This window comes from Mycteria americana, chromosome Z (genome assembly GCF_035582795.1).
Source record: "Mycteria americana isolate JAX WOST 10 ecotype Jacksonville Zoo and Gardens chromosome Z, USCA_MyAme_1.0, whole genome shotgun sequence".
NCBI lineage: Eukaryota > Metazoa > Chordata > Aves > Ciconiiformes > Ciconiidae > Mycteria > Mycteria americana.
In genome coordinates this window covers 30,333,322-30,347,913 of record NC_134396.1, presented here as the reverse complement: position 1 = coordinate 30,347,913, position 14,592 = coordinate 30,333,322, and the positions used below count along the sequence as shown (strand labels likewise).

Genomic DNA, 14,592 nt, shown 5'->3' with positions numbered 1-14,592 from the left:
TTGCCATCCTAAGCCAAAGATACCTGACTTTAAGCAAGTTCAGAGAAGGTAAGAGACATGGGGCAGACTCTGACTTTCTTACACATGTTGAATAACTAAATATCATGATTGGTCCTACAGGCTGACTGGAAGAGTCCTGTTTCATATAATGGTATGCATAAAAATCTGCAATCAAATCAGTTGACCTAACATTAGCATGTGATTTAGCAACTGATACCTTAAACCGTCTATTTGTCACTGCTCGAATCAGCTAAGACGCATCTCTTCTGAACATTTATGAGGATTCACTACGTGTATGCACATTGGGTAACTGCATGAACAGACTGGCATAAAAGAGGCAACTGATCTGAATGAACAAAGCCATTCTGCTTTGCCCAGGGCTACAACTCTCACACTAGGTGCCTGTAAACAAGCAGTTGTAAATGCAACCAGGTATCCCAATTTGATGGTCCAGCTCAATGTCTTTGTAAGTTCAAGCTTAATTTAATAAGTTCTTTATTTTGATGAGTCAAGTGAGCTTACAACCTGAATTTGATTTTGGGTATGGTTCTTGTGAATCATATTTATTTTCTTCAACAATACAGAAGTCTGCTTATTTAGGTAGAACTCCCTGCTCTACTTTACTTTTAGGAAAGAGGTGAAAGGAAGGAAGAAGGCAGGCAAAGTGAAAGGGAATTTTAGTTTCTTTTTCTACAGTGTGCTTACTAAAGCTTTTTCCTCCTCTGTTTTAAGTAAGATCCAACGTTCTGTACTCAATGTTAGTTCACAGTCTGGATCCAGGTAATGATCTACTAAGCAGTAATATGTAAGTTAAAATCCTTACCATCAGTTTACTATAGCTTAAATACAGAAATACTCCCCTACAGCCACTTGCAGCCTTTCTACATAATTAATCTAGAAAGTGGGGTAATGAGATGCATCACCTTCAGTTAGTAAGCTGTAGTGGCCCCATTGCAGCACCTGACAGAGCTTCCATAGACTGTGGTAGTGATGTCAACTTTTATTTCTAGAATAATTTTAGTTTAATTATATTAAGACCAGTAGGACTTACACTTTTCAGCTTCCTGCCAACCATATAAAGCCTACCCATCGAGTAGGCAGGGGTTATAACATGGGATTGTTTTGGAGAAACACCTCACAGAAGGGAGTTCTAAGGGATTCTAATTTGCTAAAATCCAAAGTGGTAAGAGAACTAGGTAAAATAATACCTTACTTCATTTTTTTGTTCCTTCACTGAGCTCATTAGGCTTATTTCTGAAATCTGTCTAGCTGACTTTGTTGCTTTGGATTTAATTATGCATTAACCTAACTTATCATATAATTTCAAATAAATGCAGAACAATTCTATTCCAAGTACATTACTAGCACTCCTTAGGAAACTGATTTTTAGAAATTATCTAGACCCTCTTAAGTTAAATAGATTGACTTCAGGGGCTGCCTTTGAAATGCATCTCATTTTTCTGCAGTTCAGCCTAACAAAAAAACCACAGACTTTAAGCATAAGTGTCTTGCAAAGATTAGAGAGTCCTGTGCGCCAGGAAGACTATCACCTATAATTTACGTCAGGACTGACGAGCAGTGACTCACAGAGAGGTATAAAATTGCAGAGTCCAGATGCCGCTTTTGAAAACAGGTGTAAGAGAGAGTAGCAGAAGTCCTTCACTATAAAACATCTTGAGACAATTTAGGAAAACCCTATCTGGGCTCATATTCTGCAATAATTGACACAGCATATCGCATTCAGCACCTCACTTCCAGCCACCAAACATCATGAACTTTCATTATTACCGTAAAAGCTGATTAAAAAAAAATAGCTTTTTAGTTATTATAGTTGGAAAAGATTTAGCAAGCAGGAAAGAGATGTGAACCCACACTGTAGAAAGGGTGTTGAAATCCAGTTACATTTTTACCTGCTGTTGTTTGACAGCCCACTTTTCTCGTGTTAGGAGAAGCGGGGTGGGCAGCCCAGTTCGCTAATTGTTTCAGGCTATTGAATCTATAACATGGAAACGTCAACTAGAGCAGCATCTCCTAGAGCTGCAGGCAGTCAGCTCTCAGATTCTGGTTTTGGAATACACAATCTAATAGATGCTTCCAGTGACTAGCCATCTTTTATTAACAAGGATATTCTGTATCAAATACCTAGAGCTTTTTATAGAACATGTAAATGCAAAATTCACTGTAAACAATAGGAAAATAGTTTAATTTGCCATCCTAACGGGGACAAAATGCCATCAAATACATGATATAAAAAGCAATACCACTACTGAATTTTTCACTGCCATAGTTTAAAACACTATTTTAAGGTGTTATTATTGTTAATCCAGGAGATAATCCAGGCATTATAAGTATTTAGTATCACCAAAATGTCAAACCATTGTTTGCATTCCTGTTTTTAAAACTGTGGAGGCACTTCTGCCTTAAAATTCTATTTATATTCCAGTCTTGAACATCTCTTCTAGGATGTAACTTGACTGGCAAGTTAAGCTCAGAAACAATTGTGTTACTAATCATGTGTGGAAAAAAACAACTTAAAAAATCTGTTTCACGGTGTTATATCCCATTCTGTCCTGACAAAGAATTAAATTATTTCAGATGTGTTTTTCACTTTTCTTTTATTTCCTTAATGTATATGCAAAATGTATTTCATTATTCTTTCTCTTTATAACATAATTATCTTCTACAAATTAAATTATCTGGTACAAATTATCATTTAGCTGTTTTTATACATTCATGCAGCTTCATCCCATTCCCTTTCGAGTAAATGACAGTGTTTCCTTCAACATGAATTTTTTTTTTAGGAATGCCCTCATGTTAAGCCTAGAGCATGCTCCGTATTTTTGAGGCATGCTGAATGCTCTCAAATCCTCTTGGCCGTAAGGAAAGTGACATTCTTCATCCCTTTTTCAGGCAGAACACAACAAATTACTCAGATTTATCAAGTATATATTCTCATGTCGTTCAATATTAAAATTAAGAAACAAATTTCCTATCTTCAAAATTTCAAAGTTCCAAATAATTTTTTAAACTTTTATTAAAGTTCCAGTTCTGAACACTCATCCACATGTCACAAACTTTACTTCCCTAACTATACCCACTGATCTTTAGGACTTGACTGTCCTAAAGTGCTTCTTCGGAGACAAGAGCTTTTCCTGGCATGTCCTTTTTGCTTTCTTGCAAATTTTGCTGCAAGATAAATTTCGCCCCCATGAAGGTCCCTCAAAATATGCACAAATAAATCATGGATTTCCAAGGGTGTGTGTGAATTTGTATCTGAAAGAGCATGTGTATGTATACTATAGAGATATATATATATACACATTATGCAAAAATTTTCTAAGATGCATCCACTGTTTTAATGACATTTTAGAACACAGATTTTTTCTTTTTCTTTCCTTTTCTTTCCACTCCGTTAAAAGTTCTTTCTGTGATGGTTGTCTTCAATAAAGGCATAAAACGTCTTTTTTCTAACCATTTCTCACATGAGGGCAGTCTAATTTCAGAGGTGACAGGTAGTTTCTTTATCAGAACAAAGATCTTTTCTTTGCCTCATTATCTCTTCTTTAACTTCTATTCACAGCTGGGGGGATACATTTTTGACGAAGAGTTCAGTTCTGGTTATTCTTTTACTTATTATGAAGAGAAGGGACCTGCTCCGTTATCAGTGTTTGCTCATAACTGCTTGCCTTCCACTTAACCTTCAAGGTTAATTCACTAACTCAAAAGCCATGTCCTGAAAGTTAGTGTTGACGTGTGTCCAAAAACTGGGTTTCACTGCACTGAGAGATCGTTCCATAGAACAGTTGCAACGTAATTTGTTTTCTGTGTAATGCACCAAACAAGAGCCTTGAGATGGAGGAAATTATTTATATGCCAGCTTGTGGGGAAAGGGTTACGATCAAATAAGAATGAACGTGAGATAGCTGGAGTTTGCACTGTGTCCTATTTTAATTAGCACTCGATGACTGGAGTTTCATATCTCATGTATGCTGGTGTTAACTACCCTTCCTCATATTTTTAGAATGACTAAAAAAATAACATGACTTTATCACAGAACTTTCAAGATGTCATGGAAACATATTCCATGACAAAAGTTCTCGGTTCCTGTTTAACACAGGTGTTAATTCTATTAAAGAAACAAGCAAAACTCGGGACTACAAATCAGATTAAAAACTTTGCATTTGTTTGTTTTCAGTGCAAATTCCGTTCTCCCTCAGAAGTGTCTCCTGGTGATGTGCTCTGCTGCTGTTCTCCTAGGGATAGGACATAGGAATCACAAATCATCTCCAGGATACATCACTTACTTGAAAGCATTAATTGCCTTTAAAATCCATCCAGAGTCTCAATTTTCCTTCATGGCAGAGCAGTATGTGCCATGTTGCCTGCCCTTAACCAGAGCTGCCAGTTTGGGCTAAATGGCCATTTGCTGGGAATGATTAAACTGAAACACCTTTTTTTCATTTCTTTGCCTAGTCCCTTCCTGCAAAATACCAAGGTAATATTACTCCTTTTTAGGCTTTTCATTGAACAGTTTGTCAATCCTGAGTTTCTTACTGCTTTTAGTTTTTCAGTCCTCACTCTCTCAAACTAGTTGACGTACAGGGAGTTTGCCTCCCTGCGTAATTTGTGTGAAACGAACATTGTGATCTGCAGCCCAGCTGCTGTGTGCCAGGCCCTGAAATGACAACAGTTCCTGTCCAAGAAACTGCCAAGAATAAAAGACTCCTGCAACATTGCAGTGTGAATTTACTCTGATTAACTTGATCACTAGGATGCTTTAATTCGAGTGGTTCAAAAACCTATCATAACAGCATTCATAGGGTCTGTGTGCCTTTTACTGCCTTGCCACTCTATGCATGCTCCATCTGACACTTATTTTTGTTCTTTTTCCCATTCATGCAGTCACCTAATGCTGGCGACAAGGATGACCAAACACTGACGGTAGGCAGCAATTAGTATGTGTCTGAGCATTTATTTCTCAGGAGGGTGGTGAGACAAGCCTTACTTTGGTTTAGCACACATCAGCATTTTTCTAAATTACTGGGATTTCTTTCCCCCTCCTATGCTGCTATAGAAATTAAATAGTTTATTTCCAAAGATAAAGCAGTGAATTAATTTTCTTCTTCAGTTTCTATCATTTTTCATTTAGTATTTGTATGACACCAAAGATTAATCCATGTACCATGTATTACTGCAAAATACTGTTTTCTTCAGGGTTGTTTTTTTCCTATAATTGGATTTCAGGGTCTTCTTAGTCAGCAGTCTGTTGGCTCTGATTATCCTTTTTATTGAAACAAGCAGACAGCCATCCACAAAGCAGTCTCACTCTATGGGATATATTAAATGCATTGATTATTGTACTAGACAATGGCATGGGGGAAAAAACCTCAGAATATGTTTTAAATTTCTTTACAAGCACGTAAAAGATGCTTGTATGTTAGCTCCATTGCTGTAGGTGTTTGCACTGTCTTACCACACTCACAATCTGTTTTTGCAATTAGTACTTAATGGATTGAACCAAAGTGAGGAGTGTGTTTCACTCCGACCGAGCTTTAGGATTTTGCCATTAAAAAAGGGTACTCTCTGCCCTTTTTTGCCATAATTTTGATAATATGCATATTTGCAATGTACCAAGGCAATAAAAATTAGAATTTACTTCAGGGATTCAACCACAAGGCTCTACAAAGAAACAAATTATGAATTCTTCCTGATGGAAGTATGAGGTTTTTGTTTTCTTAACGTTTTAAGAGTTTTCACAGAGAAGGATTCTTTTTTCCCTGTTCTTTTCCCGAGCCCTGGGGGACTAATGACTAATCTGATGATCCAGCCCCTCCAGAGAAATTGTCTATACATATGGCAATGTTTAATACAGTGTATAGTTTAATATAATCTGCTATAGGTGATGGTTGAAAATGTTTCACTGTGTAGTGAGATGTGAAATTAATTCGTAGTGTTTCAGACCTCTTTCCACACAAACAACAAAAAAATCCTAAATTCTTTGCCTTATTTTTCCACCTAGACCAAGCCACGGCTCCAGAGGGGAGGAAGCTCTGCATCTCTCCACAACAGTCTAATGAGGAACAGCATCTTCCAGCTCATGATTCACACACTTGACCCACTTGCTGAAGGTATTCCTATTAATTTTTTTGGTTTTCTGTTGCAAAAGCAAACAAATACTTTCCTTTTCCCTTTTCCTCATGAAACTATTTTTTGCATTTCTGTTGCTTTCACCAGTCTTTTCTGAATGTGTCTGAATTTTCTGAGAGAGTTTTGCACTCTTATGGCATGGTATACATACTCCCACCAAGACTTACAACTTAGGAAATCCGCTCATTGTGGTGCTAACTAAAAGTGATCACTTGGTTGATGTCTATCATAACTACTGTTTAGCTTCACCTCTGGCTTCAACAGCAATTTAAAAGTTACAAAAGCTCTATCCTCTTGTACTTTTGTAGAGGGTTTTTTTTGTTTTCTTTCCTGGTTTTGATTTTAGTACATCAGGATAAAAAAGCCAAAATGGTGGGTAATTTGTCATATGGAATATAGAAAAGAATGAGACTCTGCTGGTTTGATTTTGAGTGGTTTAACACTGACATTAGAAAAAATGCAACAAACATCCCTCTGTGTTACATGCATGTTAACAGTTTGCTTGCTTTATCCAAGCATGGTGTAATTTTTTTTTTTCATTGGGAAGTTAGGAGGAAGACCATGATTGCTTTGGTCTGAGAAGTTGGCAGGAAAACCGTAATTGCTTTGCAGTTGTCGGGTGGTTTGAATCTCAGCTTCTGGCAGACTTCCAAAAAATTTCAAGGCAAGGTGTTTATTTGGTGAATGTATGTCTGTAGGACTTTTCTTGTTGTAGTAATAAATGTCTTGAGAAATAGCACTTGCAAAGGAATTGTCAGGGACTAAAGAGACCTAAAATATTACCTTCCAAACTTCAGTGATCAAAAAATATATGTAGCACTTCCTTGCATTTAAGTTCCTTTGTGTTTCTCATTGCAGCATTGTGTACAGCTTTTTAAATTGTTCTGTGTCTCTTGGACAAGGCAAATCTACTTTTCCATTTCTCTCTTCAAAAGCTGAAGCTGACACTCATTTTTTCAACACAAGGGCAATTTTAGCCCTTGCAATCTCCATGCCGTTATTTCTACTCTGATCATGATTCATGTCGCTTCTTCCTTTGGTTAATGCTGCACTATTCACTGCCAAAGTCTGTTGCCTGTTAGAGCGGAGTCATCAACAGACTGTGCCCAATCTATTCCCATTCAATGCCGAAAAAGGACATAAGAAATTTATTGCAGTTATACATTTGGCTTCCTTTATTTGCATCTCTACAGCAGGTGAGCAGGCTTTCTAACTGCTGCACCCAGTAAGTCTCATCTTTACCCACTTGGTAGCCAAGCTTTTCACTCTGCTCAAAGAAGAAAAGACTTCCAATCTCAATTTTTCACTTTTTAATGAAAAATTGTAATTTTTCATTACAATCCTTTGCACTCCTCTTTTCCCTTAAAGCAAAGCTCCTGGGCTGCGGATGCATCTGTGGTGTCTCAAATAGTGCTAGCACAAACAAAAATAACAATCATCTGAAGCAGTAAATAGACTTAATCAAAAATGTTTTAAAAACAAGAGAGAACCGAAGCAGGCTAGGACGAGCTCATTAGCGGGGACAGAACCTTTATGACAGATTGAAGACCAGAGGACAGCTAGAAATGTTAACTGGAGTTCAATTTGGACTTAATGAAGATTCAGAAATAAGATCAGCTCTCAGGTATTTTTCCATTTCTCAAGCTTATTTCACTTGTTTCCTAGACATAGCTTGTTCAGCATTCAGACCTTTTCTCACTACCTTTTCCCTGTAGCAAGCTTGCACCATGTAGTGTGATCCAGAGGCTTCCCCCTTCACAACAGCACAGGAAAAAAGGGTTTTGAAATCTGAAATCCATCTTGGGAGACAAAGAAGCCCAGCTCTTTCAAAAATTAGGTATTATAATTAAGTTTATCAGGTAACTCAATGCTGTTCTTCATTATGTCAGTAAAACACTTGAGATCAACGTGGATTGATAGAGATGGTTGCAATGGATATGCAATGGATAAATCTTACTTAAATTACTCCAGTCAAATTTTCTTCAGGGTTTCTTTGCTCATAATACTTTGCTGGGTTGGGGTTTTTTTTTCTTCTCCAAACTCTTATATTTGTCCTGGAATTAATATTCTTCAAAAAATGGAATGTGAAGTTCTTGTGGCCCTTAAATAAGTGCAAGGCAGTAACCACCTATACGTTTCATTAAAAATTACACACTGAGTTAAAATTTACAAAGGGAAAAAAATCTACCTGCATTTGCAGTAAATACTGTATTTTAGTGCACAACTTTCATGAAGAAATGGCCAAGAAGACACTGGAAAATAGCCTATGTGTGTGCAGACATCTAAGTTGGTATTAATATCAAAGGTGCTAATATTTCAAATTTCCACTGACTTCACAAAATTCAAATTTTAATTACTGAGAGCATGAAAGTGCCAATATAGGAGTGCAATTCAATAAATATTTTTGCATGTTTTTTACAAATACGCCCAGATGTGAAAAAAATCCGCCCACTTTTCTGTCACACATTATGGTCATTAAGCTTTTCTGAGGCACCACCTCATCTGTAGGCAGACTTAGCTTTCGAGATCTTTTGCACCGCAGGTAGTTTGGAAGGCATATTGGAATATTGGATATCTCCGCTGAACACTCATATTGTTTCCTCAGATTTTGAGCTTTTAAGTGTCCAAATTCACTATTCTGTATTGAGATAATTCTGCAAACCTCCATAAAAGAAAAGATATTTTAGTTTGATGTAAATATTGTGGCCAAGGTAGGTAATACTAGTTAACTAATTTGGACGGCATTGGACTCGAATCTTACATTCAATTCAAAAATATGTGTGGTAACAGATATGGGTACCTGCTGTATACAATATTGATTATCTCTTTGGCTCTGTATGAATTTTACCTACCAAACTCTCACCACGTTCTTGTGTTTTAATCTTCCTGTTTATTATGAACATCGAACAATCAGCTGGTGCATCATGTTTACTTTAACAGACCTTTACCATGCTAGCTAAGTAACTTTTTAAGCTGATAGCATTTCATTGTTAAGAATTAAAAGAAGGGGTAGTATTTATCAGAAGCATCTGAGAAGTGCAGCCCTTTGCTCTATAAACCCATCATTTTGGGGAGGATGTAGAAATGTAAAGGATTGCCTGGTGCCTTTTCTGGCCCACATGGCTTTCTGCACTTCACACACCCTTTCCTACTACAAAAAAAACAGACATAATGGAGAAATAAATGAGTGATTTGTGTTAGTTTTGAGTTTTGTGTAAGCAAAGAAGATTAGCTCTGTTCCACTCACATGATGAAAGATGACGGACCTGGTGCATGACCTGTGAGGTCAAAGGATTTCTTCCAAATCATTTAATGTGAGTATGGATCAGACTCAAAGGAATAGCAGAAAGAGGTTCTGAGTATTTTTCTGTCCCATTTTAGTCAGCTTATATCTCCTCAGTATTTCTGCCAGATGATGACTTAGTTCAATAGGTCAAAAACATTGTGTCATTAGCTGTATTTGTTGGATTTGCAGCAAAAGAATAGTGGATGAGAACATTACAAAGTGCCATTCTCAAAGGAAAAAAGTGTGAAAGGTGTAAATCAAAGCTGACACGTACACACCAGAGTGTGGTGTGTACTCAGGGGGTGCCAGAGTACACACAGGGGGTACTCTGGCACCCCCTGCACTGGGGCATACTCCTTCTGTCCTCCTCCCCCTCTTTCCCCATTTTGCTACTGTTTACTTCCTTTGCCTTTCCTCATGCTGCATCTCACTCATCTGCACCCAGCTTTTGTCAGCCTCTTCCCATAGGATGGCTTCCTCAGCGCTTGCTCTCCTTCTGGGCTGCAGGGTTCATCAGTCAAAGCACTCCCCAAGCAGATGCCAGCAGCCTTGCAGCTGGCACAGCCAGGTGAACTGGGTTTTCAGTCTCTGGAAAAGCACTTGTAAAGTCTGGGAGCTCTGCGCTTGACTCTCCACAGCTTCCAGATCAAATGTTGCCATTAGAAGTAAAATTTGTAGTTGTTGCACTGCTGCTGGAAGATCAGGCTTTTCTTTCTCTTTATGTCAATAATAAAGTTCACTGTTACATTCTCTTGAATAGTTGCAAAGAAAATGGGGGCATGAAAAGGCACACTGCTCTGTCATTTGGACTTGTGTGGGCTTTGCAAGGCTGACAGAAAGGAAGTCCCATCTAAGTCCTCTTGATAGCATAAGCAGTATAGAATGTATAAACAGGCTGTGTGACTATTAAAGGTCAGCTTGACCTACACAGTGTTACTGTTACATTAACATGCAATGTATTTATAGAAAACCAGCTCATCATATTTACTCCTGAATAATTCATTTGCAAAGTCAGAACCAACCTCTACTTTAATTGAGAGCCTCTTAAAAATGCTCTTCATTGTAAGTAGAAAAATATGAAATGAGAGAGAAATGACTTTAAGGAGTTTTTACTTTCCACAAAATGTAGATAAACAGAGCGATCCTGATACACGATTACACAGCTGTGAACCTGTCCTTCCTTTTACCTTTCCACACAAATGTGGTTTTGCCATGGCGTGTGCCTGTCTTGTGAAAGCCAGCTTGTAAACTCTCTGGAATCAGTGGGCTTGCAAAGCGTTCAGCCCACCTCTGATGGATGAGTAACATCTGAGATAGTGGGAGTTGCTGGATGTTTGGCACTTTGCATTCAGGCAGGTGTGTGGCCATGCTGTGGATTTAACAGTCTAAGGCAAGGAAGGCTTCTCCTCTTCAAAATCTTGGTCTCAGCATAAAGCTTCTAAGATAAGAGTGCAGCCACTCTAACAGGCGAATGTGTAGGGTATTTGTTAATGGGACGTGAACTTTACATTACAGTTGAAATCTCGTTGTTCATTAAAAATACAAATATCTGCATGACATTAGGTTTTTGTTTGCTTTTATCTTCTTACAGAAATAATGACCTTGGTACAGATCATTTCCTGAGGATTAAGATTAATGACTGCCTGTGCATCAGGCTATCATCAACTCCCAGCCAGTGATTAATCCCCAGGAAATCCTGTGCCATATTTGCTTCTGCTTAAGTGCTGGTCTGACAATCCTTTATTCACCGAGTACTGAGCTGGACTGTTCATAACAGCATTACCCATATGAATAAGGATCGCATCATCAGACCTGCTGTGGTCAGGCCCCAATCCAAAATCCAAGCAACCTGAACATAAATCATGGCAATCATTGATCATTTGTGGCTTTTTTTCTTCTGAGCCCTGTACCGCAGATACCTTTGTCCTAGTTTTGAAACAGGCATTCCTGGGTTATGAAAGTGTAGGATTTACAAAGATTTATTTCTCTTTACATTTTTTAATAGAAGAGGGCTGTTGTTTTGCAGTGGGAGCAGGGGAAGGGAAAGCATGTGAAGTATTTTGTATGCAAGTGTCTGCCATGAATAGTGAGCCTACCTTGTCCTTACAAGCTGTAGGTTACCTTAAGGAGTGATTGCTTCAGGATTGGGGAGGGATGTTTTCCTCTCTGGAGGCTCCTACGGGTACTCTGTTGAAAAGGAAAGATACCAGTGTTGAAGTGTGGATTCAGAGCACCAGTGCAACCTGAGGCTACCTTGCTTTTCTTGCACAGCTTTAGCAGGGTACAGGAAAAACGAGATCTTTTCCTTATCATGCCACCCGTTTTGTCTGCTGATAAGGTGCCACAGGCCAACAAAACATCTTCTGCAAGCGAGGCTTTAGCTAGATGCTGACTCCCTTGCTCCCGTGTGACGAGGATATAACTCACATGCAAATAGCATCCTCTGCATGAAAATGGGTGTGATATAAATCTCTGTCATGGCTCAGTCCCCAGTCAGATGTAGGTATCTTTGGCAATTCTCTCCTATTCCCATCTCTAGTCCTATTTCCAAAGTGGAAAACTACAGGATGTACTTCTGCAGAAAAGTTGTTGTTTATCTTATATGCTTTACTTTTTTTTAAACATAAATACGGTGCGTGTTATTGGTGAGAGAAGTAACCTTCTGTTACATAAAGCTGAGCTGACAATTCTGTCACTTCCTTCACTGAATGCAGAAAAATACGGTACTGTCACTTGCCTGCTTTGACAAAGAAAAAACAGAAACCTGCATTCATGCTTCTCAGAAAAATAATGATGTGATCCTCAAAGTTTTTAACATAGTAGTGAATCATTTATAATTACTCACTAGATCCTGTTGTGTTCCTAGATACTGATCTTGAGAATTTCCCAGCTTTTCCGTTCACCTCAAACTGTTTTGCTGAATTTGCTGCTGCTACTTGTGTTCTTTTCTGAGATGTCATGAAAAATGTCAGCTTACCCCAAGGACAGCTGACCAAGGTTGGGTAACCTTCACCTGCTTGGACACTCAGCAGACTCCTAGCTTTGGTCTAATTTTGCAAAACCCTTGTGCTCTTGTTCTTCCCTTGGCCTAGGTAAGCTGCACCGTCATGTCTGTACTCACTCCCGTTGGGAACCTTTTTTGGCTGAAGCTGTTTATTTGTTATATCCTCGGAGAAGTAAGGCCAGGCAGTTCAGCTTCACCAACTTGTGGGTAATGCTCAGCTCCTGCACTGCTGAAGTAACCTGAGCACTTCCACTTTCCCCAGTTCCAGTGTGGATCCTGCAGGACTTCAGTGCACTTCCTAGCACCGTGCCAGAGACGAAAGAAATAATTCTTAGTGCCTTATAAGCACAAGAGCCTTTTATCTAACATGAGAAAATGTGCAAATCTAGACAAAATTAATAAAAGTAATTATGTATGTTATTAACTATCTCTGCTCTAGATCCTTCATCATTCTTGAGTGTCCTTTAGGCATACCCATCGGCTTGCAAAGGAGCTCAGCATCCTTCTTCTTGCACACTTGTTCTTACCCAGTTTGTAACAGTTCTTGCTTCCTCTTCTGGCCCACCAGGGAAAAACAGCCCTCTGAGCAAGGTGCTCAGAGCATTTTGGCTTTTTCCTCTGCTGAAGGCTGAAATGTTTGCAGTAACCTGCCAGTAACTTCTGCCAGAGAAGATGGGGGCTCCCTGCCAGGCTCACATACAAATTAATAGCCATTAGTTATAATCTTCCCTTTATCTCCATCCCATAGTATCTCAATCTGATATGAAGATAGAAAACCAACAAAAAGGGCAATTAGGCTTACCTTCAAAATGGAGTGTCATGTCTTACAAAGGTAGGTACTCATACCCTCTTTATGCAGCTAGCTTTCACAGAATTGTTTGGGTTTTTGTTCATGTAGGTTGGAAGGGACCTCTTGAATTACAGAATTCAGCTAGTCCAAACCCCTTCTCAAGCAGGATCAGCTAGAGCAGGTTGCCCAGGACTGTGTCCAGTCGTGTTTTGAATATCTCCACAATGGAGACCCCACAGTCTTTCTGGGAAATGCATTCCAGTGTTTGACCATCGTCACAGTAAAAGGTCTTTTCTTGTGTCCAGATGGAATTTTCTGGTTTTTAATTTGTGCCCATTCCCTTTTCCCCTGTCAGTGGGCACTTCTGAGAAGAGTCTCGCTCCCTCTTCTTCTTTCCTTCCCATCAAGTATTTATACATGTGGATAAGATCTCTGTGAGCCTTCTCTCCTCCAGGCTGAACAGTCCTAGGTGTCTCAGCCTCTCCTCATGAGAGATGCTCCAGTCCCTTTATGATCTTTGTGGCCCAGTGCTGGCCTTGCTCCTGTATGTCCACAACTCTCCTGTACCGGTGAGACCAAGATTGGACCCAGCGCCCACATGTGTGGAGGCGAAGTATCACCTCCCTCAACCTGCTGGCAATGCTTTGCCTAATGGAGCCAAGGATGCTGTTGGCCACTTTTGCTGCAAGTGCACATTGCTAGCTCAGCTTTCAGTAGTGCGGTTCTCTGCACAGTCATTAGCAAGAAGAAAGCTAAAGAGAAGATTTTAAACACTTAAATGAGATTGGTGAAGCAATGAGGCACATCACTCTCCAGTGAGGCCTTCTTTCCCCTTTCTTTACCTTTCAACTATGGTAGAGACCACAGAAATTGTGTTCCTAATTTAGATACCTCAGGTTGCATGGTTAATGTGGATGAGATGAATATTTTTAGAGATCTCTCCATCATCAAACTTGTAAGGTAGAGAAATTGTAGGTAGAACTCCTTACACTGCCAGAGTGAGCAACAGCATAGGTAGAGTAGAAACCGTGGGTTATGTGCAGCTAAAGGCAGATCTATTTAAATAGGCAGAGATGGTATTTTAGATAGCCCTGTTAATATCTGCCAGAAAGTTGAGAGAGAGAGAAATTAAATAGCTGTTTCCCCCACTATTACTTAAGATTTCAAAGCCAAAAATGGATAGCAGTTGAATTTACAAACTTCCATGTAAGCACACATAAGATATAAATATCACTGTAACAGCTGTGGAACCTGAGCTGTCTACAAAGATGTGTGCTTTTGGCATAGAGAAAATGATATCTTAGGCTAATGAATAGAATTTTATTATGAAGTTTTGGTTCAGCTGCTTTATCTAAATGTCAATAA

The 14,592-nt window shown here is 39.0% G+C and overlaps 1 protein-coding gene across 3 annotated transcripts in view; it reads left to right on the top strand.

Moving 5' to 3' along the window:
* The window catches only part of SLC24A2 (solute carrier family 24 member 2), a 112,449-nt gene that overhangs the window by 53,330 nt on the left and 44,527 nt on the right, over positions 1-14,592 (top strand). For 2 of the 3 annotated variants that reach the window (XM_075527325.1, XM_075527323.1), the window contains exons 3-4: positions 4,903-4,941; positions 6,020-6,128. In XM_075527325.1, the coding sequence (XP_075383440.1) occupies positions 4,903-4,941; positions 6,020-6,128 (148 nt within the window). The remainder of the gene's footprint in view (positions 1-4,902; positions 4,942-6,019; positions 6,129-14,592) is intronic. The other variant, XM_075527324.1, reaches the window with a different exon arrangement.